General features: G+C 42.3%; 1 protein-coding gene across 4 annotated transcripts in view; it reads left to right on the plus strand.

Annotated features, from left to right (window-relative positions):
• The window catches only part of LOC143510487 (calcium-activated potassium channel subunit alpha-1-like), a 71,366-nt gene that overhangs the window by 36,550 nt on the left and 7,480 nt on the right, over positions 1 to 27,336 (plus strand). For 3 of the 4 annotated variants that reach the window (XM_076999881.1, XM_076999880.1, XM_076999883.1), the window contains 17 exons: positions 1,333 to 1,408; positions 1,599 to 1,769; positions 5,692 to 5,783; positions 6,720 to 6,830; positions 7,127 to 7,232; positions 7,554 to 7,636; positions 7,775 to 7,844; positions 10,652 to 10,807; positions 11,098 to 11,207; positions 11,289 to 11,357; positions 11,779 to 11,865; positions 19,152 to 19,228; positions 23,822 to 23,915; positions 25,141 to 25,237; positions 26,112 to 26,336; positions 26,636 to 26,828; positions 27,014 to 27,124. In XM_076999881.1, coding sequence (XP_076855996.1) covers positions 1,333 to 1,408; positions 1,599 to 1,769; positions 5,692 to 5,783; positions 6,720 to 6,830; positions 7,127 to 7,232; positions 7,554 to 7,636; positions 7,775 to 7,844; positions 10,652 to 10,807; positions 11,098 to 11,207; positions 11,289 to 11,357; positions 11,779 to 11,865; positions 19,152 to 19,228; positions 23,822 to 23,915; positions 25,141 to 25,237; positions 26,112 to 26,336; positions 26,636 to 26,828; positions 27,014 to 27,124 — 1,928 coding nt within the window. The remainder of the gene's footprint in view (positions 1 to 1,332; positions 1,409 to 1,598; positions 1,770 to 5,691; positions 5,784 to 6,719; positions 6,831 to 7,126; positions 7,233 to 7,553; positions 7,637 to 7,774; positions 7,845 to 10,651; positions 10,808 to 11,097; positions 11,208 to 11,288; positions 11,358 to 11,778; positions 11,866 to 19,151; positions 19,229 to 23,821; positions 23,916 to 25,140; positions 25,238 to 26,111; positions 26,337 to 26,635; positions 26,829 to 27,013; positions 27,125 to 27,336) is intronic. The other variant, XM_076999882.1, reaches the window with a different exon arrangement.

Consider the following 27,336-nt stretch of genomic DNA (forward strand, 5'->3'; position numbering starts at 1 on the left):
TTTGTGGTTAGGAATGCATCAGCTAAACAACAGAGGCCATAAACAGGGGCCTCTGCCCTGGTGAAAACCATAATTCCTCAAACTAAGGTCTTGGTGAATCTGATAAGAAGGGTTTCCTCAGTCCTGGGGTCGTGAACTTTGGGTCCCCAGCAGATGAGCTGAAAGAAACCTTTTCTTAGCATTTTTCACTTCATGCTACAGAAGTTTAGTTTCAAACTTTGTGAGGCAATGCACTTCCTGTGATTCTGACAGTAGGCCCTCGGAGCAATGAACTCTTAGCTATGAACGTTTGTGGCTTACCCATCCTATGGAGGGTATCAGTGATGGTCTTCCAGCCAGTTGTTATCTCTGCAGTCTTCCCAATATTGAACCAAACTGAAGCAATTTAATGACCATATAGCTCCGCCCTCCCCCTCAGTCTTGTGACATGTGCCCTAGTCCCACCTTGTTTTTTTGTTTCCTTGGTTTCCTATCTGTCTATTACTCCCCTGTACCTTGCCTTAGTGATTATCGTGTTCAGCTGTTTCATTCCTCGTTTAGTCTGTGTTTATAATCCTTGTGTTCTCCTTGTGTTGGGTTATTGTAAGTTGGTATGTTCCTTGCACTTGTTAATCTCCTTGCGATTCCTGTATCCCAGATTGTTCTGTGTTTCATAGTTGTGTTTTATATATATGCCTGTCTTGGTTGTAGTTTCGTCATGTTTCCCCTAGTCCTTGTCAGTATCCACATAGAGTTTGTTGCCTTTAGTGGTTCCCTCATTGTGTTGGAGATTGTGTCTAGGTTCTGTTTGGGCTATGCTCCCCTTTGTCTATGTCTCCCGTTAGCATCTTGCTCTTTGTGTTTAGTTTATCTATTAGCTGTGTGTGTTTGTTATCTTTGATTTTGTTTGTTGTTGCATTCCCAGTCGTAAGTGTTATTATTTCAGTTCTGTTTACTGTCGCTATTAAAACCATAGCACTTACTTTGAATCTGGCCTCTCCTTTCGTTACAATGACACCTAGGGAAATCTGTGCAGGTACTTTGAGTTTAGTAGATGATTAGTGTGTCACTCAGTTTAAACCAAAATATGGGCTGATTTCTCCACAGAATTCTAATTTTTTGAATTCCTGTTTTTGTGGGTTTTATGGGCTTTTGTGGGTTTTTATTTGTTTATTTTTTATGTAAAAATAAACAAATAGGCTAAATACTTGAAATTGTTTAAATTGTGGGCCCTGAATCTATAATCTATGAAAGTATAACTTTTTGAATGGAATTATGGAAATTAATTTACTTTTCAATGATATTCAAATTTTTTGGAATGGGTCTGCATTTTTATGGGTCTGTTTTTTGTAGTGATTCCATAAAGTTGGTGAACTTGTGCTCAGTCTTCTTAAGCACGTGGCTAACTGGTGCAGGATTTATACACTTGGTAAGTTCATAATCCCAACATGTTAGTCAAGAGAAAACAGTACAGCTTTTACCAGTTATTCAAAACTATCCCACTGAGAAACTCAAATATACAATGCATTCACACATTTTTTATTATAGTACAAAACAAATGTTGGCGAATTAAAATACTCAAAATGTTTCAAATAATGTTCAAAGTGTTTATGTTCCAGGTGGAAAATTCAGGTGATCCTTGGGAAGACTTTGAAAATTTCCAGGAACTTAGCTACACGGAATGTTTGTATCTGCTCATGGTAACCATGTCTACCGTGGGATATGGTGACCTCTATGCTCAAACGGACCTTGGACGCATTTTCATGGTGTTTTTCATCCTCGGTGGATTGGTAAAACAACAAATCTCATAATTCTTTTGTCCTTCTTGAGTTTATGTCTCATGGTCACTGTAATCACATCCTCAGCTATTGTATGCGTGAATACCAGAACTGGTTGCAAATGATGCCTCATGTGATTCCAGCATCAGTCCAAAGTCATTCTGCCGAGTGCAAAACCCTTGAGACCTGCTTCCTGTGTTTTATACATTGTTTGTTATGGTTCCCCTTGTTCCCTGGTTTCCCCTTGTTTGGAGGGTCATCTTGCCCCATGGACTCGAGTTGCTTTACAAGGAATAGTTGTTCATATCTGCTCTTACAAAATGGGGCAGCCCTTCATTAACTATATACAGTGCTGCTTGAAAGTGTGTGAACCACCCGAACGTGGTAATTGTTTTCTGAAAAAAAAGTAAAAGAATCTTATCAAATGAACATCCAAATCTCACTTTGTAAAACAGACCTTCAAAATAAAGGATACACAAAGACATTTTCATTATTTATTCAAAAGAAATTTCTCTTGTGCAAAATGCACAAAAGTATGTGAACTATTTTAGTTAGTAGCTTGTGGCACCTCCTTTTGTAGCCATTACTTCGATCAAACATCTTCTGCAACCAAAAACTGTCACGGTACGGCGGGCTCCCTACTGGTCGCCCCCGTTTACAGTGGCAGATGTCCTGTAATTGTTGAGTTGTGTGCGTCCCTCAGGTGGGCGGAGCCCGTGATCCGTCTCACCTGAGGGACGTTTGTTTGCCTATATATGTCTTGTCTTTGTACCAGTTGACCGCTGGTTATTATATCCTTGATTTGGATCATGACACGGGTTTTTGGTTTACGCACTTTCTATATTAAACCATCCTTTTTCCCTGAGACTTGGCGTGATCGCTTCCATTTTATTTCGCTCACCCTGCCCGTCACAAAAACAAATGTCTGACATCTGCTTTTTGGGACTTTTGCCTCTTTGCAGAACTCTGCCAGTTGAAAGAGGTTGGCGGGACATTTGGCATATATTGCCCACGTCAGATCTTGCCACAGCATTTCTATGGGATTGTGGTCCAGACTTTGACTGGGCAATCCAGAGTGCAAATCTTTTTCTTAAGCCATTCCTTGGTAGTCTTGCTGGAATGCTGTGGGTTGTTGTCTTGTTTCATAATCTATTTCTGTGCCAGCTTCAATTCCATCACTGATGGCAGGTGATTCTGGATAATATAGGGTCATCCAGGCAGGAAAGCAGACCCAGATCTTCATATTTCTACCACCATGCTTCATTATCGGCAGGAGGTTCATCTCTTTATATGCAGTGTTGACTTTTGTCGCCTTGGCACGACAGTGATTTGGTTGGTTTCCTATCTTTTTTAATCAGTATGGCTCTAATCTTTTTCCAGTGATGTCTTATTTGATTGGGCTGCTAAATTGAGCACTCGTGTGTTTCACTCATTTGAGTCTTTAACCTAATAGATCAATGCAGTTGTAGTTTTTACATTTACAGTTGTGATCAAATTTATTCAACCCCCAATGCTGCGAAGGGTTTTATGGAATTCAGTGCACATTTGTAATTGTGTTCATAATGAAATCTTACAAGGACTTGTTAAAGAACTAAATGCAACTAAGATAGCATCAATTTTTTTTGTCATAAAGTATTAAATGGCCTTTTTGTGATTTCTTCATTGACACAATTATTCAACCCCTTTACGACTACCACTCCTAAGAACAGAGGTTCATTCCAGTGTTTTCCATCAGGTATTGAAAACATCTGTGGATGTCAACGAGCAGCAATCAAGCATGATAAGCACCAATTAGGCAGATTTAAAAGGACTGTGATACTCAGCTCCTTCTAGACATCTACTGGTGTGTTTCCAAGCATGGTGAAGGCAAGAGAATGGTCCCAGAAGACAAGAGAAGAGGTTATTGCTCTTCACAAGAATGGCAATGGATATAAAAAGATTGCGAAGTTGTTAAATATTCCAAGAGACACTATCGGAAGTATCATTCGCAAGTTCAAGTTAAAGGGCACAGTGGAAACGTTACCTGGTCGTGGCAGAAAGAAGATCCTGACCGCGACTGCTGTGCGCTACCTGAAGCGTAATGTGGAGAAAAATCCCCGCGTGACTGCTAAGGAACTGAAAAAAGACCTGTCAGATGTGGGCACTGAAGTTTCAGCTCAGACAATAAGGCGCGCACTGCATAACGAAGACCTCCATGCCAGAACGCCCAGACGCACCCCCTTGCTGACTCCAAAGAACAAGAAAAGTCGACTGCAGTATGCCAAAAGTCATGTGGACAAGCCACAAAGGTTTTGGAACAGTGTACTGTGGTCAGATGAAACTAAATTAGAACTGTTTGGGACAATGGACCAGCGCTATGTTTGGAGAAGGAAGAACCAGGCTTATGAACAAAAGAACACCTTGCCTACTGTGAAGCATGGCGGAGGGTCAATTATGCTTTGGGGCTGTTTTGCTTCTAATGGTACAGGAAAGCTTCAACGTGTGCAGGGTACCATGAATTCCCTTCAGTACCAGGAGATCTTGGAGGAAAATGTGATGGAGTCAGTCACAAACCTGCGGCTTGGGAGACGTTGGACCTTCCAACAGGACAATGATCCGAAGCACACATCCAAGTCCACTAGAGCATGGTTGAACATGAAAGGCTGGAACATTCTAGAGTGGCCATCGCAATCACCAGACTTAAATCCAATTGAGAACCTCTGGTGGGACCTAAAGAAGGCAGTTGCAGTGCGCAAGCCTAAGAATGTGACTGAACTGGAGGCTTTTGCCCATGAAGAATGGGCTAAGATACCCATAGGTCGCTGCAAAACACTTGTGTCAAGCTATGCTTCACGCTTGAAAGCTGTCATAACTGGAAAAGGATGTTGTACTAAGTACTAAAAAATAATGTCACTAGGGGGTTGAATAAAACTGATAATGATGTGAGCACAGTAAAGACATTTGTGGTTATTCCATCATAAATATTATGTTATGTTTGTCTAATTTATAAGTGCCTCTTTGATATAATTGTAAATAAGATGACTGAAATGATCAAAATCAATGTCAAACTGGCCAAAACACTTTATTTCAGTGGGGGTTGAATAAATTTGATCACAACTGTATTTCTGATTCCACGTTTCAGGATTTCATGTTTTCATCTGACAACTCACACATTTACCCTCAAAATAAGAAATGGAGTTAATGAACATAAACCTGACATTTCATAGAGAAAAACTGGTGTCGATATAACAACAATCTAAATTTCTCAAGGTCTTCACAAACTCTCAAGCAGCACTGTATATGAGAAGATTTTATACAAATAGACCGAACATGTTTGTGACAGACAATTACAATGCGCTCTACTCGGCTGTGGTCATCTGTCTTGTGTCTTATGGCCATCCTTTTATGATTGTCTGCAGTTGTTATTCACAACTCCAGTTTCACACATCAGTAAGTTCTCTGCCAGGGCAACTAGCAGGGTTTTCTAAGTAGCCCTGCCAGTCTGCATTGATATTAGAGTAGCAGAGAAGTTCATCAACCTCACTGATGGACAGTTTTATTTATTTATTTATTTTTAAATGGATGTCATTTATCTGCAACTATGTCAAATCAGGCAATGATACCCACTCAGCCCTTGCATGAGTGTGTGTTGGACTAAACATGGATTTAGACGTGTACTGCTACTGTGCATTATGGCATTTCTCTGCTTTACTTAAGATTCCCCATGAAATACACAGTGGTAATCATCCAAGGCTCTTGTGTATGCTTTTTTCTTCTTGCTTCATCAAAACATAAAAATATCCTGTCTTCTCAGGCCAAATTTGCCATCTGTATCCCTGAACTAATTCATAGTGCACTTATAGTGCAGTAAATAGGAGAAAGTAAGTGTTGTGTATCTGTTCTGCCTCAACTGCTATTAAACCCACCTGCATCCCTCTGTGTCTTGTGCATGTAGGCCATGTTTGCTCACTACGTTCCAGAAATTGCTTTTCTCATGCTTAATCGGCAGAAATATGGAGGGATTTATATGATGACCCCAGCCAAAAAGTAAGTCATGCTAAACTGATAGAAGCACACTTTCTTGTACACGGATGCAAAAAGTGGCTCAATCTCTTCACCTTGTGGTAATTTAATATTTAATCTAAAATGCTTTTTTATTATGCTAAATAAAATGTTTTATGGATTTATGCATTACCTAATTCACGTAGAATTTGTTAGAGAGTCAGCACACTGGCTATCACCAACACGCGACATCATACACACTATTTATTAAGACTGCAATGCCAGCAAACATTGGGAAACAATTTTAAGTTTTACCTTAATGTGACTGCCAGGAAGTGTTGAAGAATGAAACCCAAGGCAGCATGTTTTTACCACACCATATATATAGTAGTTGAAAATGTCTCAGTTGATTTTACTGCCCAGCATAACTTCATAAACAGTCAATAGGACTGTTTTAAGGTTTTGATTTTATTAACAGTCTGTGTTTAAATGCATATTTTTTTGTTTATGAGGTGGTACATGCACTTATTTTTGCTTAAAGGTTTGGATTTGATATGATAAAGTTAGAAGTGGGTGTCATTTTTATTATTTATTATATTACTGTAATGGAGGTTAGGGACGATAGGTGAGGGCAGTGATGTTCTGTATTCTTCATCAGATGTTGAAACAAGGAATTAAACATTGACAGTGCAGCAAAGCGAAGACAGTCACTAGCATAGACAGTGCAACAGAACAAATTTAAGAGTTGCAAGAGGGTTTGTGTGTGGGAGTGGACATGTCCGTCCTGGCCTGGGACCGGCCACCCCTGAAAATTACAATAGAGTTTTATTTTATGGTACTCCATGTAAGTCACTGAGGTAATTGAACTTTAATGACATATGTTGCTATCTTCTTTTTTTTTAAGATTTTTTGTGGCAAGTTGGTGCTTTTGAATTATGTGAGCTGTATGTCACATGATTGTTTATGAATTCTGTTTCCCAGGCATATTGTGGTGTGCGGTAACATTACTCTGGAAAGTGTTTCCAACTTCCTGAAAGACTTCCTACATGAGGACAGGGATGATGTTAATGTAGAAATTGTTTTTCTCCATCAGTAAGTACTGTGTAGAGTATGGTGGCCCTGAAAGTCCATCATTTGGATGCATTTGTTTTGTGTATTTGCAGTGCATGTTTCCTTTGCAGCGTGATGGACTTTCAGGGCCACCATAGTAGAGCTGTAAAAGAAAATCACTGGAGCTAAAAAAGGGAAAACGAGTAAAAATTATAATAAAATAACTACTGTTATTGTTGTGACCACTGTGACTAGACGTTGACTGCATTACTGTAATCAGACACATCTGTATTTCTTTGCATCTCCATTCACATACTTTGTTGTTTTGTGTGTTACAGAGTTGAACCTAATCTTGAGCTGGAAGCCTTATTCAAACGGCATTTTACTCAGGTGGTATTTTTCCAGGGTTCCATCCTAGACCCATTCGATCTCGCTCGAGTCAAGGTACAGAAGTCAGTATTTTAGAGAATAGATTTTGCTCAGAGTTCGAAATTGGAAAGTTTACACAGAATATTTGTACTTATTGTATGTTTTAAGATTTATTTTTCAAAGCAAAATCCTATAGTGTTATTATGGCAGACCCATCGGCACTCTGATTTTGACTGCCATTTAGACATTTGACAGGCTAAGGGAAAGACAAACTTATTCAACTCTTCCAGTAAGAACATAGAAAGTTATGGATATTTTGTGTGGTACCTTGGACCAAGCACTAAAAGCTACTTGACAAAAAAAATTTATTGTGTACTTTATTGTGCACTCTTGTAGATTGAACTAGCAGATGCCTGTTTGATTATAGCTAATAAATACTCTTCAAACCCTGATGCAGAGGATGCATCCAATATCATGAGGTAAAGGATGTTTACAAATTTTAAATTATGTAGATTTGAGTTGATATTTGGCTGTGTCATGCGTCTTTTAAACTCAAGAAATGCTGGCCAACCTCTTTTGTGCTTTTTACTACTGACGTTCCATGTGTATTCCTCTAGAGTGATATCCATCAAGAACTACAATTCAGACATACGTATCATCGTGCAGATGCTACAGTATCACAATAAGGTAAGGATGTTACATTACGAGGTAACACACAGAAGATTGATAGGCTATTGGACTGTCCCAATGTTTTCAGCCTAAAACATTTTCAGACAGCTGACATATTGATAGATATACTGGTGTAGAGAAAAAATAGCATGCAACAAAACGGCTAACAGAATTAACCTGAAAAATTTAACTGAAAAACAGGATAACAATGAAACTTGTATACAAAGCAGGCTACAGAGAACACAGACATCAAATATGACTATGTAAAAATGCATATGTGTGGAACACAAGTTTAGTTAAATGACCAGCAACAAGACAAAAGTAACATTCGTGACTAGTGACTGCCTTGCCACTAATAACTACTAATTGCCACTGTTGGATGGACATTAGGTGATGACTTTTTGATTTTTTTTTCTCAAACATTATTTCCTGTAGCACAAATTAATGAACTTTTGCCTATTAATGACTAAAATGATGTTTATTCCATTAAAATATTGAAAAAGGTCACGCACAAACTACTTTGAAATGTTATTTATGTAGGCATTTTAGCATTTTATGTAATTGTATTAACTATATATTATATATACACTACCGTTCAAAAGTTTGGGGTCACTTAGAAATGTTCTTATTTTTGAAAGAAAAGCAGTTTTTTTTTTCAATTTAGCTAACATTAAATGCATCAAAAATACACTCTATACATTATTAATGTGGTAAATGACTATTCTAGCTGTAAACATCTGGTTTTTAATGCAATATCTACATAGATCAGGGGTAATCAATTAAATCTTTCCGCGGTCCATTTTTGGCAGATAGCTCAGACCTTAGGTCCGGGTCCGCGGTGGCGAACGAAAGTTGTTGAGCGGGGGGGGCAACGTAACACTCAAATGGGTGGTGAACGTAACACTCGTCTCCGGTTTAAAATATAGTCTCCCGTTAAAATTTTTTTGGCATTTGGGTCCGTATCCAGTTAATCAGGAATGTAATTGGGTCCGGACAGGACGGCGTTCGGGTCCGGATCCGGACCGCGGTCCGCCATTTGGTGATACCTGACATAGATGTATGGAGACCCATTTCCAACAACCATCACTCCAGTGTTCTAATGGTACATTGTGTTTGCTAACTCTGTAAGGAGGCTATTGGATATTTAGAAAACCCTTGAAAACCCTTGTGCAAGTAGGTTAGCACAGCTGAAAACAGTTTTGCTGATTAGAGAAGCTATAAAACTGACCTTCCGTTGAGCTAGTTGAGAATCTGGTGCATTACAATTGTTGGTTCGATTAAACTCACAAAATGGCCAGAAAAAAACAACTTTCAATTGAAACTCGACAGTCTATTTGTGTTCTGAGAAATGAAGTCTATTCCATGTGAGACATTGCCAAGAAACTGAAGATTTCCTACAATGGTGTGTACTACTCCCTTCAGTGGAGAGCACAGACAGGCTCTAACCAGAGCAGAAGGAGAAGTGGAAGGCCCCGCTGCACAACTGAGCAAGAAGACAAGTACATTAGAGTCTCCAGTTTGAGAAATCGACGCCTCACAGGTCCTCAACTGGCAGCTTCATTAAATAGTACCCGCAAAACGCCAGTGTCAACGTCTACAGTGAAGAGGCGACTCCGGGATGCTGGCCTTCAGGGCAGAGTGGCAAAGAAAAAAAGCCATATCTGGCTAATTAAAAAAAAAGATTTATATGGGCAAAAGAACACAGACATTGGACAGAGGAAGATTGGAAAAAAGTGTTATGGACAGATGAATCAAAGTTTTAGGTGTTTGGATCACACAGACGAACATTTGTGAGACGCAGAACAACTGAAAAGATGCTGGAAGAGTGCCTGACACCATCTGTCAAAGGTAATGTGATGGTAATGTGATGGTCTGGGGTTGCTTTGGTGCTGGTAAAGTGGGAGATTTGAACAAGGTAAAAGGGATTTTGAATAAGGAAGGCTATCACTCCATTTTGCAACACCATGCCATACCCTGTGGACAGCGCTTGATTGGAGCCAATTTCATCCTGCAACAGGACAATGACCCAAAGCACACCTCCAAATTATGCACAAACTATTTAGAGAAGAAGCAGGCAGCTGGTGTTTTATCGGTAATGGAGTGGCCAGCGCAGTCACCAGATCTCAACCCCATTGAGCTGTTGTGGGAGCAGCTTGACCGTATGGTACGAAAAAAGTGCCCATTAACCCAATCAAATTTGTGGGAGCGGCTTCTGGAAGCATGGGGTGAAATTTCTCCAGATTACCTCAGCAAATTAACAGCTAGAATGCCAAAGGTCTGTAATGCTGTAATTGCTGCTAAGGGAGCATTCTTTGACGAAAGCAAAGTTTAAAGTAGAAAATTATTTCAAAAAAAAAAAAAAAACATTATTTCTACCTTGTCAATGTCTGGACTATATTTATATTCATTTTGCAACTCATTTGATAAATAAAGTATGAGATTTCAGGGAAAACACAAAATTCTCTAGGTGACCCCAAACTTTTGAACGGTAGTGTATATATATTATATATACTGTATATAACATAAGTCATGAAACCGACTTGTGCAATAATTTATGTAGCAGAGAAATGTATAGAATTTTCCAGAACATCGTATAACGCTGTGCGCCATCAGCCAGGACAGTCAAATCATTTTGTGCGTGAGGTTTTTTTTTATCAAATTGCCTTGAATGTAATATTTTATTTAATCTTAAATGAAAGTTCATCAAATTATGATACAGGGAAACGAGGTTGTATAAAAGTCATCACCCTAATGGACATGGTCATACATGTTTGTGCACATAATGTGTATGTAGCTGATGCTGATTGCATCATCTCTGGTCCCAGGCTCACCTGCTGAACATCCCCAGCTGGAACTGGAGGGCAGGTGACGATGCGATCTGTCTGGCTGAGCTGAAACTGGGATTCATTGCTCAGAGCTGCCTGGCCCAGGGTCTCACTACCATGCTGGCCAACCTCTTCTCCATGAGGTCTGCCATTCAGGTATCTCCTGATCTCCGGTTACAGCTGACATGTAAAACAGACCCATGTGCAGTTTGATGCTGCATTTGTGTTGGTATTTTGGATCTTATAGATCTACCACTGATGAGGATGAAATAGTTTAATAGTTTAATAATATTGTTTAAAACACTTGTAGAATGCACTGTGAAGCAAAGCAGGTTCTCTGATTAAGGGAAATAGAAATCAATTAGGACTCATCACAAACTTTATCAAATAATGTGATATTGACATGTAATATTAATGACTTGAATATAAGCTTTGCTCTTTATCAGCTTGAAGAGGAGATATGGCAGAAGTATTATATGGAAGGAGTAGGCCAAGAAATGTACACAGATTACTTATCTAGTTCCTTTGTAGGATTATCATTCCCTGAGGTTTGTGAGTAAGTATTTATTCTATTCTATTATACAGAACATCACTTCATCACCTCCCTTCAGAAATGCTCACTGGTGTTTCCTTGCAGGCTGTGCTTTGTGAAGTTAAATCTCTTGCTGATAGCCATTGAGTTCAAGTCTGATGAGAGAAATGTCAAGTGAGTGAACTGCTCATGTATATGTGTATTCAATATTATTTGCCTTGTTCCATGTTCTGTAGAACATTTGCTTTGAGCTTGATAATGACATGTCGTCAATATCTGCAGTGTGTGAGACTCCTAAATTCCCTTGAATTTTTACAGTTAGATGAAGTATGCATTGTAGGTGTCTAGAAAAGGTCTCTCTACCCACTATATTGATCCGCTAAGCTGATCCTGGGGATGTTGTTGCTAATACTGACAGTGGATGAAAATGCAAAGCACTACAATTCGCATATGTCAGTCAATTGTACACACATGCAAGATAAAACATAATTAAAATCTGTGTGTGTGTGTGTGTGTGTGTGTGTGTGTGTGTGTGCGTGCGTGCGTGCGTGCGTGCGTGCGTGCGTGCGTGGGTGCGTGCGTGCGTGTGTTGCAGTTTGATGATTAATCCAGGAAGAAATGTGATGTTGCAAGACAAGACCATGGGTATCTTCATCGCCAGTGATGCGAAAGAAGTGAAGAGGTACATACAGTGTGTAACGGTGGGGTGGTACCATGACTAGGGGGCGGACGCACTGGCGCTAGAGAGCAGGACTCAAGGCTGTTAGAGGTTGCCATACTGGCTAACCGGAAAGCGCCCACACGGATAACTCTACTCTTGCGTGGCATGGCAAAACACAAACACAATGACTACAAACTAATCAGATAGGAACACGACACATACTCAAGGTAACTCATACAACTAGATTTATGTGAAGTATACGAGAAAGATGATCATACACAAAGAACCACAACATACGACGAGAGGCTATACAAAGACACCGGGACTAAACACGAGACCTAAGCAGAACAAACAGAAACGAAGACCATAATACATACCATACTCTCTAAACCTGGAAACACTGAACACATCGACTACTACACTGAACACAGACTCTCAGAATAACACACAGCTTGATTACAACGTAAGGACAAGATAACACTGAATCACCTTACACACTTAAACTAGAACGAAGTACACACAGCAGACTTCAACAAGGAGAACGGATTCAAACATACAAACCGAAGTACATGCAAGACGTAGAGTGAAACAAACAGAACAGAAGCACACGCAAGATCCAACCCTATATCTACGACCTGAAACAAGACTCTCAAACATACATATGAAATGAAACATTGACCCACACCGAATACCTGGAACACAAAGAATAAATACAAACCCAAACGAACACACAACAAGTGACAGCTGAATCCAATGACAAAACAGAGGCGGAACTAAACAGAAACCGAAAAGACTAGAAGAGGAGGAGCCAGGCTACACAGACAGGGAGGGGGGCGGAGCCAGGTGTGACAGAACCCCCCCTCTAAAGCGCCACTCCGGGGCGCTTAAAACTATACCAGAAAACAAAAAGTCACGCAGAAACCGGGGCAAAACCAGGGAACAAGACAGGAGACATGGGGGCAGGACCAGAAGCAGAAGATGGTGAACACCTAAAACCAGAACCAAACAGTGAGGACACGGAAGAGGCAGGGGACACAGGGGAAGCGAACCGAAATGGAACACTGGTCGTTGTTGGCACATCACCGGATGGCACAGGCCCAAGTGACCCAGACGCCGAGAACGGACTGGATCCCACTGGAGGCACTCCAGAAGGCGAGGCTGCGGAAAAGGAAACATAACCGGGAGTGTGAATGGGAGTGGGTGAGGAACCAGCCGAACCATCAGAGGGAGAAGAGGTAAGTATAGGAGGAGACCTGGGGGGAAAAACCGGATTGGAGGAACAGGAGACAACCGCGGTGAGTATTCGAAAAACAACAGATACATGAACAGGAATGAGTTGAACACACAGACAAGGAACCGGAACCATACAGGGTACAAAAATACATGAACCTGAAACAGACATGGGTACAGAGACTACAGAGGAACAAGATGAGGTCACAGGAACTGGTACAAACACATATTCAGGGACAGGAGTCCAGAACAAAAGTTTCTTTTGGGACATATGTTCCAATAGTTCCCACATCACAGGGGTTACGCTGACCCCTGTAACACAGTCATAGTCCTCTTGGGTGGCTGTTCCCAGCAATCCCTGTGGCAGGGTAATGGGCACAGGTTGCGCAGGTCCTGGCCCAAGCGGAGTAGGTCCTGGCCCAAACTTAGCAATCTGAGGGACAGGCAAAGACCCCTTGCAGGACACCGGGACGGGCGGCGACGACCACCTCCCAGCAGCGGGAACAGGTAGCAGCGACGGCTCTGACCACCTCCGGACAGCAGGAACAGGCGCCGGCAACGGCGGCGACCCCCTCCGGATAGCAGGAACAGGCGGCGGCAACGGCGGCGACCCCCTCCGGACAGCAGGAACAGGCAGCGGCAACGGCGGCGACCCCTTCCGGGCAGCAGGAACAGGCGGCGGCAACGGCGGCGACCCCCTCCGGGCAGCAGGAACAGGCGGCGGCAGCGGCGGCGACCCCCTCCGGGCAGCAGGAACAGGCGGCGGCAGCGGCGGCGACCCCCTCCGGACAGCAGGAACAGGCGGCGGCAGCGGCGGCGACCCCCTCCGGACAGCAGGAACAGGCGGCGGCAACGACGGCGACCCCCTCCGGGCAGCAGGAACAGGCGGCGGCAATGGCTCAGACTTCCTGCGGGGCAAGGGAACAGGTGCAGACCCCTCCTGGGCCTGCGGCACGCTCGCCAACCTCTCCTGGGCTCCACACTCATAAACAGGCCTCTCCTGGGCCTCACGCTCACAGACAGGCCTCTCCTGGGCCTTAAACGCACAGACAGGCCTCTCCTGGGCCTCAAACGCACAGACAGGCCCCTCCTGGGCCTCGAACTCGCTGACAGGGCCCTCCGGGGCCTCGAACTCGCTGACAGGGCCCTCCGGGACCTCGAACTCGCTGACAGGGCCCTCCGGGACCTCGAACTCGCTGACAGGGCCCTCCGGGACCTCGAACTCGCTGACAGGGCCCTCCGGGACCTCGAACTCGCTGACAGGGCCCTCCGGGACCTCGAACTCGCTGACAGGGCCCTCCGGGACCTCGAACTCGCAGGCAGGACCCTCGGGGACGCTCACAGGCCGCTCCTGGACCTCGGGGACGCTCACAGGCCGCTCCTGGACCTCGGGTTCGCTCTCGGACCGCTCCTGGACCTCGGGTACGCTCTCGGACCGCTCCTGGACCTCGGGTACGCTCTCGGACCGCTCCTGGACCTCGGGTACGCTCTCGGACCGCTCCTGGGCGGCTGGCGTAGGCGTAGGCTGGGCGGCTGGCGTAGGCGTAGGCTGGGCGGCTGGCGTAGGCGTAGGCTGGGCGGCTGGCGTAGGCGTAGGCTGGGCGGCTGGCGCAGGCTGGGCGGCTGGCATCGCTCTGAGGTACTGTTCAGCCCTACGGGCTGCTACAACCTCTGGGTCGGACCAATCGTGTGTCCAATGTTCTGCATTATACTTGCCAAAGCGAGCTCTAAGCATTCCAAAAAACCCATCCAAAGTCTCCATCTCATGGGCTCTCCGTGACATTAGGAGATCGGCCCATTGTAGGGCCTTCCCCTCCAGGTATTGTAGCAGGTATCTAACCTTAAGAAATTCGGGAGGTTGTGGGCCGAGCAAACAGTCAAAAAACAATCTGCTCTGGTAAATAAAACCTTCCAGAGGGCCTTCCCCATTAAACTCATGTGGAGGACTAATCTCCGAAGGCAGTTCAAATGGTTCTCCTCGTTTTATCCGTTCATGCAGGTCCCTAGGAAAAGCGAGGACCTCCACCTTATGCTCTCTCGCTGCGTCCTGACTTGGTGGGTCAATCTGTAACGGTGGGGTGGTACCATGACTAGGGGGCGGACGCACTGGCGCTAGAGAGCAGGACTCAAGGCTGTTAGAGGTTGCCATACTGGCTAACCGGAAAGCGCCCACACGGATAACTCTACTCTTGCGTGGCATGGCAAAACACAAACACAATGACTACAAACTAATCAGATAGGAACACGACACATACTCAAGGTAACTCATACAACTAGATTTATGTGAAGTATACGAGAAAGATGATCATACACAAAGAACCACAACATACGACGAGAGGCTATACAAAGACACCGGGACTAAACACGAGACCTAAGCAGAACAAACAGAAACGAAGACCATAATACATACCATACTCTCTAAACCTGGAAACACTGAACACATCGACTACTACACTGAACACAGACTCTCAGAATAACACACAGCTTGATTACAACGTAAGGACAAGATAACACTGAATCACCTTACACACTTAAACTAGAACGAAGTACACACAGCAGACTTCAACAAGGAGAACGGATTCAAACATACAAACCGAAGTACATGCAAGACGTAGAGTGAAACAAACAGAACAGAAGCACACGCAAGATCCAACCCTATATCTACGACCTGAAACAAGACTCTCAAACATACATATGAAATGAAACATTGACCCACACCGAATACCTGGAACACAAAGAATAAATACAAACCCAAACGAACACACAACAAGTGACAGCTGAATCCAATGACAAAACAGAGGCGGAACTAAACAGAAACCGAAAAGACTAGAAGAGGAGGAGCCAGGCTACACAGACAGGGAGGGGGGCGGAGCCAGGTGTGACACAGTGGGGAATATAAGTATTTAGTCAGTCACCAATTGTGCAAGTTCTCCCACTTAAAAAGATGAGAGGCCTGTAATTGACATCATAGGTAGACCTCAACTATGAGAGACAAAATGTGAAAAAAAAATTAGAAAATCATTTTGTCTGACTTTTAAAGCATTTATTTGCAAATAATGGTGGAAAATAAGTATTTGGTCACCTACAAACAAGCAAGATTTCTGGCTGTCACAGACCTGTAACTTCTTTTTTAAGAGGCTCCTCTTTCCCCCACTCATTCCCTGTAATAATGGCACCAGTTTGAAGTCATTAACAGTATAAAAGACACCTGCCCACAACCTCAAACAGTCACACTCCAAACTCCACTATGGTGAAGACGAAAGAGCTGTCGGAGGACACCAGAAACCGAATTGTAGGCTGGGAAGACTGAATCTGCAATAGGCAAGCAGCTTGGTGTGAAGAAATCTACTGTGGGAGCAAGAATCAGAAAATGGAAGACCTACAAGACCACTACTAATCTCCCTCGATCTGGGGCTCCACGCAAAATCTCAGCCCGTGGGGTCAAAATGATCACAAGAACGGTGAGGAAAAATCTCAGAACCACAAGGGGGGATCTAGTGAATGACCTGCAGAAAGCTGGGACCAACGTTACAAAGGCTACCATCAGCAACACACTACGACGCCAGGGACTCAGACCTTGCAGTGCCAGACGTGTCCCCCTGCTTAAGCCAGGCACGTCTGAAGTTTGCTAGAGAGCATTTGGATGTTCCAGAAGAGTATTGGGAGAATGTCATATGGTCAGATGAAACCAAAGTAGAACTATTTGGTAAAAACACAACTTGTCGTGTTTGGAGGACAGTGAATGCTTAGTTGCATCCAAAGAACACCATACCAACTGTCAAGCATGGGGGTGGCAACAGCATGCTTTGGGGCTGTTTCTCTGCAAAGGGACCAGGACGACTGGTCCGTGTACATGAAAGAATGAATGGGGCCATGTATTGTGAGATTTTGGGTGCAAACCTCCTTCCATCAGCAAGGGCAATGAAGATGAAACGTGAGGAGATCTGCATGGAGGAATGGGCCAACATACCAGCAACAGTGTGTGCCAACCTTGTGAAGACTTACAGAAAACGTTTGACCTCTGTCATTGCCAACAGAGGATATACAACAAAGTATTGAGATGAACTTTTGTTATTGACCAAATACTTATTTTCCACCATTATTTGCAAATAAATTCTTTATAAGTCAGACAAAATGATTTTCTCAAATTTTTTTCACATTTTGTCTCTCATAGTTGAGGTCTACCTATGATGTCAATTACCGGCCTCTCTCATCTTTTTAAGTGGGAGAACTTGCACAATTGGTGACTGACTAAATACTTATTTTCCCCACTGTACAGAGAAAAAGATGGAGAAATGCCTTTTTGATTAGACATCCATTTGGGTTTGCTTCTTTCCTTGATTATTTCATTGTTATGTTTAATTTATGTTTTAAAAAAAACAATATGGTCTACACATCTAAATGAAATTACACATTTATGGAAGAACTGCAAGACTATAAAATGGAGTGCAAGCAAAAATATGTTTTATTCTCCATTAGCAAAGATAACAAAAGAGCAGGCTGAACATATAAAAGGAAAGCAAACACACTGGCACTAATGACTCGAAGCACAGAAATGCCAAAGAGTAGACTACAACTCAGAGTGGGAGCTTTACAGCTGTAGGTGTTATTGTGCAGCACTGGAGGAGAGTACCTGTGGGCTCTGAATAGGGTAGAATGCACAAGTACTCAACCTATTTGTTTCATTGATTTCTGTTGACAGTTGCTTGTAATTTCACCAACATGAAACCACAACTTCAGTCTCCATACATTCGGTAATATGTAAATCAGACTAAAGGCAAAATATTTTGTGGATAAAAAAAAAATTATTCATCAGGAATTGGCTAAAGCTGATGCCTAAATCCTACATTGTCATGATGGGTCAGCCTGGACACCACCAGAGAGCGCGCACACGCACTCCTTGCCTCACACGCATGCCCACAACTTCACAGAGCACACCCTCTCATTCCCGGACACTCCTTCCATCCCAATCACCCGAATACTGACACATGTCACTTAATCAGTTCAGGGCTGTATATATTCCCACAGGTCGCGCTATCCAGTGCTGCACATTCAGCCTGCACCCTCGCCTCTCATCGTGGGATAGCCTGCTGTGCATCTGGACTACCATGTCCCGTTGGTTCTGTTGCTTCTGCTCATCCTTTTCATTATCTTGTTATGTTTCTGCCTTGTGGCCTGAGTATTTGCGGTTTCTATTATGGATAATAAAGCTGCTCGCTCACAGCCTCTGCCTCCTGCTGCTTCTGTCCCGGCGTCACAACATTACTTAACATCTGTCATGGAAAGAGTGTGGTGATTATGCAAGCAGAAAGATTCATGGCGTCTTGTCTAAGGGACAAAAGTATTTTTGTAAAGTTGGTCAGTATTTTTGATGAATAATTATTTTGTAAATAATGAGCTTTTTATTTTTCCTTTTTGTTCATGGCAGTTTGCTTTGACAACAATGTAACTTTATGAAAATTTTGAGAGAAAGAAAGCGAGAGAGAGAGGGAGATATGAAGAAAGCCTGCTCCTGAAACATACTTCCTAAAACTCTACGACTCATGAAATGTTATGCATTCCAGAAGGCTCAGTATCCCTACATATTACTATACACCATTTAGACACATCACTGTTTTAAAACACATCATGTAAATGTGTAAATGTAAATGTGCCATATTTTGTCAATTGTGATTTTTTTTCACCGCAATCAAAATTTTTTCTCCTCTTTTTACCCATCTGGGCAGTTAGAACACACACACACACACACACACACACACTAGTGATTACAAGGGGGCTGTGGTGCACACGTGCCCAGAGCGGTGGGCAGCCCTAGCCCGGCGCCCGGGGAGCAATTGGGGTTAGGTGCCTTGCTCAAGGGACTATGCACTACATTATGATACATACTAATAAACCCACACTATAGAATACTAAATGTGTGCATGTATGAATGTTATTATGAATTAACATGCCCTAGGGTGAGGGAGCGTTTATGGAACACTGCACTGCTTTTTGTGTGCTGACTTATACAGATAATTAGAAAATGAAGTTCAGTGAAATGTTCTGGCAAAACACTGATGTTGTTTTAATCTCCTCAGGGCCTCAGTGTACTGTAAGGCTTGCCATGATGACATTTCAGACCCCAGACTGATCAAGAAGTGCGCATGCAAGCAAAGTAAGTTTATAGCAGCACCTGTTATAACAAGAGCACATGTCTCCATAATGTGTGTTTAAAGCCCTGCAATGAGATGGGATTAAAATCCTCCCTCACTATGGAAAACAGGCTGTACAGACTCACAGATCTCAGCATGATGCTGTCTCTGGTGTATTTGGTACTTTGCGCCCTCATGGCAACATGTACATATGCAGAGGAAACACCTAGGACAGTAATACCCAACATGACATCATCGTCTCTGTTAGACATGTTTAGGAATCTTTTAAATAAGTAATTTATTAACACTTATTTTTTCCTCCTTTTCTGGAATACACAAGTACACAGTTTTCATTTTTTTATATTTTCATGTCTGTCAACTGTATCACTACTATTTTTTATGAAGTCCTTGAAGTTCACTCTTTCTACTCTAAAGGTGTTTCCTAAACCAACCACTAGAGGGCAACCATAGTGCCTTATTGGTGGTGACCATACTCTTTTGAACCACACAATCCAACAGCTGATGAGTCTATGGCATTGCTTTCATGCATGTAATCTATTTTACATGTGCATAATGCATTAAGGCTTTGTACACGTGCACCCCCCTGAGTATGTTGAAAGGTCTGCATGAGAACTCCTGATGTTTGTTCTTGAGTAGGCCTACTAAACATGTGTTCTTACATTTCTCTTCCTGGATGCTGGATGGGCTGTTTAGATTTTAGCTTGCAATCACAAATCAAGCATTACACTCTCCAAACTGAATACAAAGACAAATGCCTCATTGAAATATGAAATAAATCACTGAGAAGAGTTAATATTTTATTAATGTGGCATGTACTCCACAGTGGAATCTTACTGCATTAATATGTTCTTACATGCACCACTTTCATGTATACCTGAGTAGCATCAAGCTAATATCTGCAATTATTATCCAGCAAATGAGAAGACCAAGAACAACCAGGTTTGCTGGAAGTTGTCTTCTTGCTACAGACTATGACCTATAAAAGCATCTGTTAACTCAAATTCTACTTGTGTTCTATAGTCAGTAATTAGTGACATTAACCTATTGTGTCAAGGGCAAATCTGCTTTATATCCAACTGCAATTTGGCAAATGGGCATGTTTGTAGTGTCTAGGTACTGGTCCTTCTAAAAATATTAGCATATTGTGATATAATACATAAGTTCATTATTTTCTGTAATGTACTGATAAACATTAGACTTTCATATATTTTAAATTCATTACACACAACTGAAGTAGTTCAAGCCTTTTATTGTTTTAATATTGATGATTTTGGCAAAATAGTAAAGAAAAAACAGAAATCCCCCCAAAAAATTAGCATTAAAATCTCAAAAAATCTAAAAAAATTAGCATATTTCATCCAACCAATAAAAAAAAAGTGTTTTTAATACAAATTTTTTTATATATAATTATGTTCAGTTATGCACTCAATACTTGGTCGGGAATCCTTTTCCAGAAATGACTGCTTCAATGCGGCGTGGCATGGAGGCAATCAGCCTGTGGTACTGCTGAGGTGTTATGGAGGCCCAGGATGCTTCGATAGCGGCCTTAAGCTCATCCAGAGTGTTGGGTCTTGCGTCTCTCAACTTTCTCTTCACAATATCCCACAGATTCTCTATGGCAGGGATGTCAAAGTCAAATACACCGAGGGCCAAAAAACCTAATTTGCTACAAGCCGAGGGCCGATGTTCAATGTTTATTAAAACATATTGAAATGATTGTACATAGCCTATTGAACCAAGACCTAACACAGTGTATAATATTTAATGCTTAAATGAATAAAGTAATATTTTCTTATGAATCTGTCAGTAATTTCAAGTGAAAACATTTTTCAACAAGCAAACAGATAAAAACAAACTTCCTTCAAAGAAGACATGTCCTGTACATTAAATGAATAAAGTAATAAAGATTTGAAAAGTGCTGGAATTTAGGCTAAAGTACTTGAAAATGCTTGAAATTGTAACTACTTCGTTTCACAACAAATATCTGTCTGACTGAACAGTTCTCTTGTATTACGTTAACAAATATGAGACTCTTGTAAGTCCAGGATGAAACATGAGAGAACGTGAAGACGTTAAGATTGCGCGTTTTGAAAATAAACAACCATTAAATAATGTGAATAAAAAGCGAATCATTTCGAATCATTTCGAATATATGTATAAATATTTAACTTAATTAAGTTTAACGTGCTAGGAAATATTGAAATGGACCTTGAAAGTGACGTACAAGTGCTTGAATTCCACCTTGTAAAGGTGTATGAACCCTGCAAACATGACTTTGTTCATTGCGCTGAGGTGCGGCGCGCGCAAAGTTACAAAATTGGACAGGTGCACGACCTCGCGAATCGACAGCGTGCGAGGCCCTCACGCACGGGTGGAGCCACTGAGATTACGTCATTTTCGCCGCGTGGACCCTCTGCGCTTGTTGCGCTGCAGTAACTTCGCTACCGTTACATTGTGGGGAATGTAGTGTTTGTGCACCAGCACAACAAACACCAGCGGGCGGCTGTGGCCTGCGGGCCGGTTCTAATAGTAATTAAATATCATCCAGGGGGGCATAGATAATCAATTCCTTGGGCCTTGACTTTGACATATGTGCTCTATGGGGTTCAGGTCAGGAGAGTTGGCAGGCCAATTGAGCACAGTAATACCATGGTCAGTAAACCATTTACCAGTGGTTTTGGCACTGTGAGCACGTGCCAGGAAAATCTCCTGATAGCTAGCTGCATTGACCCTGCCCTTGATAAAACACAGTGGACCAACACCAGCAGCTGACATGGCACCCCAGACCATCACTGACTGTGGGGATTTGACACTGGACTTCAGGGATTTTGGCATTTCCTTCTCCCCAGTCTTCCTCCAGACTCTGGCACCTTGATTTCTGAATGACATGCAAAATTTGCTGTCATCCAAAAAACTTACTTTGGACGACTGAGCAACAGTCCAGTGCTGCTTCTCTGTAGCCCAGGTCAGGTGCTTCTGCTGCTGTTTCTGGTTCCTACACACGCCTGTGCACGGTGTCTCTGGATGTTTCTATTCCAGACTCAGTCCACTGCTTCCACAAGTCCCCCAAGGTCTGGAATCGGCCCTTCTCCACAATCTTCCTCAGGGTCTGCTCACCTCTTCTCGTTGTGCAGCGTTTTCTGCCACACTTTTTCCTTCCCACAGACTTCCCACTGAGATGCCTTGATGCAGCACTCTGGGAACAGCCTATTCGTTCAGAAATTTCTTTCTGTCTTACCCTCTTGCTTGAGGGTGTCAATGATGGCCTTCTGGACAGAAGTCAGGTCGGCAATCTTACCCATGATTGCGGTTTTGAGTAATGAACCAGGCTAGGACTTTTTAAAATCCTCAGGAATCTTTTGCAGGTGTTTAAGGTTAATTTGTTGATTCAGATGATTAGGTTAGAGAACCTTTTCATGATATGCTAATTTTGTGAGATAGGAACTTTGGGTTTTCATGAGCTGTGTGCCAAAATCATCAGTATTAAAACAATAAAAGACATGAAATATTTCAGTTGGTGTGCAATGAATCTAAAATATATGAAAGTTTAATTTTTATCATTACATTATGGAATATAATGAACTTTATCACAATATGCAAATTTTTTTAGAAGGACCTGTACATGCTTGTAGTGTGTTTCTCCTAGGGTTAATTCTCAACAGTTGTGATATTGGCACAGAGCCCTATTCACTTTGGTACACTGCATAGAAGAAGAGGGTTGGAGTGAGCAGAGACTGAGCATCAATTAAAGGAAAAGGCACTTAAACCAGCCATTCTAAATAGGGCTGTTTAGACAAGATGAAAAGGTGTTATGGTGCTTAATCCTTCAGGAATTTTGACGCAAGCATGCCACAGACATTTTATTTGTTAACTATGTCAACGAATGTAAAGGGGATGTTAACAGGTTCAATTTAAGCCTTTACAGTGCAATGTATTACTTATTAGCTCAGTGGCTAAAGTTCTAAATAAAGCTATCTTAGGGGAAGGTATTTAGATGCTACATTTAAATGCTACATTTCATCTTTTTAAATTAACATTATAGTTATTTTCAAGACTATAGCACAGAAACTAAGTTATCTTTGTTAAAATATTTTAAGTTTATGAAAAACACACAAAACCAATCATGTCCAAACTTTTAACTAATAGTGTCTGTCAGAAATATGATTGAGAAAAAATTTACCGTCTCTTTTCTCTTTTCCCTCTCATAACTACGGTCCTCAGTGATTCTGTTGCTTTCTGCACTGTTCCTATAACCCTGAAATTTCCTGCAATCTATGTTGTTCTTAAAAGACTTATATCATAAAGACTAAAGAACTAAGGACCTGTTTTCAACCTTTTCTTTTTTTGGTGACTGCTTGAACATCCTGTGGTTAGCCAGTTGAAGGGATGCCTGTCCTTCAAAGTAAATTCCAGTCTGTTTTTGGTCAGAGTAATAAACGATTTACTGGTAACACCTGACTCAGTTCTTAGACATGTTTATTCTCCAGGACCATACAGCTGAGTAATAGCTGTGCAATGCTGTTGTTCAGGCTGTGAAGGTCAAATAAACGGGTTACTGGAGACTTTAGGCCAAACTGATGTCTGTGTCTTTGTAGACAATGCACAGACAAGGTCCTCTATGTCATCTACGAAAAAAAGACAGAATGAAGAAATGAGTAATTCAATCAAGATTCCTCCACAAAACACAAGGTAACTGTATGTGTGTGTGTGTGTGTGTGTGTGTGTGTGTGTGTGTGTGTGTGTGCATGTGAGAGAGAGAGAGTGGAAAGCGCAAAGTGAGAGCAAAGTGGAAATAAATGGCACAAGACATTGTTGATAGTGATGGACATCCTGCCATCTGGCTCTGTTGCACAAGACTCAACTATCTAACTTGCTCTGGGACACCACAGTGTCAACTGTGAACTGAATCATTGTTCATAACTATTATTAAACTAGTGTATTTGGGCCTACTACTATTACACACTATTTCCTCAGTGTGTAACACCTGCTGCGTTGTGGAGGGAACAGGCAGACACAAATGCTGACGAGCGGAATTTATTAAAGGACATTCGTAATCAGGGTTGTATAGGCAAGCTTGGGTCAAATCCGTTAATGGGTCTGAACACAAAACAGATGGAAACATCACGAATAGACATCATGACAATACAAATGAGCACAAACCGTAACACTGAAGCGCAAACAGACAGGGCTGTGAGTGAAACAATGACCAGCTACAGACAAAACCAAACTTACGATATAAATAGACCAGACTAAACAACCAACACATGAATCCAGTAATGAGGGGGCCAGGTTACAAATTACGAGGGGCTAGAACATGCACATGGTTAACAAAACATACATGATTGACAGCTGGTGGAGGTGGTAACCGTGACACAGTGAAAGGTATTAAACTATGTTTTGACAATGTACTGAGTGTGTATTCCATGCCTGCCTATTGTTAATGACCCTTTCTCTTCTGGATTATGCTTTTGTACTAATGTCTGTTTATCACCTGTACTGTTGCCTGCTTATCACCTGTCATCTGTTACTGTTTATGCTCTGGTCTAGCCTTCATTTTACTGGGATTCGGTGCTTTTTGGATTATCCATGTACTCAGTAAAATTGTGAATTTCCAACTATATCCGGAAATATCTGTATTCTGGTCGCAAGACAGCAAAAGAAAGACAGCAACTGAGTATGTGTTTCTTTGTGCATTTGCATGTGGACTAATACCATATGACCTTTCCTTAGCAGAATCAGTCAACTGAGGTTGAACCAACTGAAAAGGAGGGATATTTCTTACATGTCTTCCTTTAGGGGTGGTGAAGTCATGCCCTGAACCCCCCCCCCCCCCCCTTCCCCCCATCACCTCCACAATGATTTAGCCTGAATTGTTCCCATTTTCATCCTGATGTGAACTTCTGCTGGTCCCCAGACCACCAATAGACACAATGGAAGACAATGTGATGAGGTACGACTCAACAGGAATGTTCCACTGGTGCCCCCCTAGAGACATTGAGAAGGCTATACTGGTGAGTAGTGCTGTAGTCTAATACATAGAGAGGAAGTCAAAGCGGTCAGTCCTGGGATAGTCTAACACACCATCATTGCTTAACTGACTGGAAGTTCATTAAATGAGGGAAGAGAATAGCATGTACAAGTATTAAAAAATAGTAAAGATTGTCTGACCCTTAGCTTAGATACTTTAGCCTTCCTATATTTGCAGTAGTGCAGAAATGGTTTGGTCCAGTGGGTGAATCCCAGACAATACATGAATGAATGAATGAATGTTTCAATTTATATAGCGCCTTATCTAGATACCCAAGGCGCTTTACAATTGTTAACGCAGCTACGTTACAGATAACCAATCACACACCGGCGAGAAGCGGCAGCCAATTGCGCACAGCGTGTTGTACATAATAAATAAAATCCACCTGCGGCAGGTAATCAGCACTCTAAAGCCCTCACTTATCTTTCTGAGGTGTGTTTGGAGCTGGATCACAATGATAATCTGGACTGGCTGGGAGATCATAACAGGGCCTGACTTGGGGCCGTCATGGTCTGGTGGTAAAGCAACCGGTCTTGTGACTGGAGCGTCATGGATGCGATTCCCAGGCCCCAGGCCATGACTGAAGTGCCTGTGACCAAGACACTGCTACCTGTGTGCTGGGCTAGGGCTGCTCACCACTTTGGGCACGTGTGCACCACAGCCCCCTAGTGATCACTAGTGTGTGTGTGTGTGTGTTCTCACTGCACAGATGGGTAAATGCATAGGACAAAATTTGATTGGGATGAAAATCACAATTGACAAATATGTTTTAGTCAAGGCTAAAAGTGCTGTTTTAGTTATAGCTATCTGTGCTTGTTTACTTGTGGCTAACAGAGCTGCTTTCTCTTTTCCTTTAGTCTCGTAGCGAAGCATCAATGGCAGTTGTGAGTGGCCATGTGGTAGTGTGCGTGTTCGGTGATGTGAATTCACCTGTGGTGGGCCTGAGGAACCTGGTGATGCCTCTAAGGGCCAGTAACTTCCACTTTCATGAGCTAAAGCACATCATCTTCGTGGGCTGCTTAGACTACTTAAAGAAGGAGTGGGAAACTCTCAGCAACTTCCCTAAAGTCTCCATCTTACCCGTGAGTCTGTTCCAACTGAGAGCATTGGATTGGTTCTGAGGTGCCTTAGCAGTATTAACATTTGGCACTTATGAGCTTGCTAATATAGCTGTTCTTCTGCTAATATATCTGTAAAGCTTAGCTGTATTTAAACTGTACCTCACTGAATATTATCATTGGGTTATTACAAATGTTAATAACTCCTCTGATTACAACAGAAGTCAGTAACTGAATTATTTCAAAGATCCACAGTAGAATTATGAAAGCGCTTTTTGTGTTTTTGACTAATGTTTGGATGTTTGTCGTTTGTGTTTGTGAAGGGCACTCCTCTCAGCAGAGCAAATCTAAGGGCTGTGAACATCAACCTGTGTGACATGTGCGTCATTGTCTCAGCCAATCAGAATAATGACGAGGACACTTCAATGCAGGATAAAGAGTGCATCCTGGGCTCACTCAACATTCAGTCCATGCGGTTTGAGGACACCATAGGCCTGCTGCAGGCAAACTCACATGGTACTGACACCTCCCCAAGAAAATACACACACACACACACATTCCCTATTCCTCCCCCAAAGACATATGCACACATACAAAAAAAGGCATGTCGTTGTGTGTGTGTGTGTGTGTGTGTGTGTGTGTGTGTGTGTGTGTGTGTGTGTGTGTGTGTGTGTGCGCGTGCGCGCATGCACTCTTTGCAGGCTTCGCTCCTCCAACTATGGACCCCTCTTCTGTTGAAAACAGCCCTGTGCATGGCCTGATGAGAAACAGTGTTAAACTGGGGAAAAACATTCCTATCATCTCAGAGCTTGGTACAATATGTGCCGACATAAACACACGTCCACAGACCACAATATACACATACAAAAAGACAATGCAGAATCTAAAGTGAAAACACGTACAACATGACAGAATATGTATACATGCATACACGTTCATACAGTTGTGGTCTGAAATGTATATACAGTGGGGAAAATAAGTATTTAGTCAGTCACCAATTGTGCAAGTTCTCCCACTTAAAAAG

Source organism: Brachyhypopomus gauderio, chromosome 3 (genome assembly GCF_052324685.1).
Source record: "Brachyhypopomus gauderio isolate BG-103 chromosome 3, BGAUD_0.2, whole genome shotgun sequence".
Taxonomy (NCBI): Eukaryota; Metazoa; Chordata; class Actinopteri; order Gymnotiformes; family Hypopomidae; genus Brachyhypopomus; species Brachyhypopomus gauderio.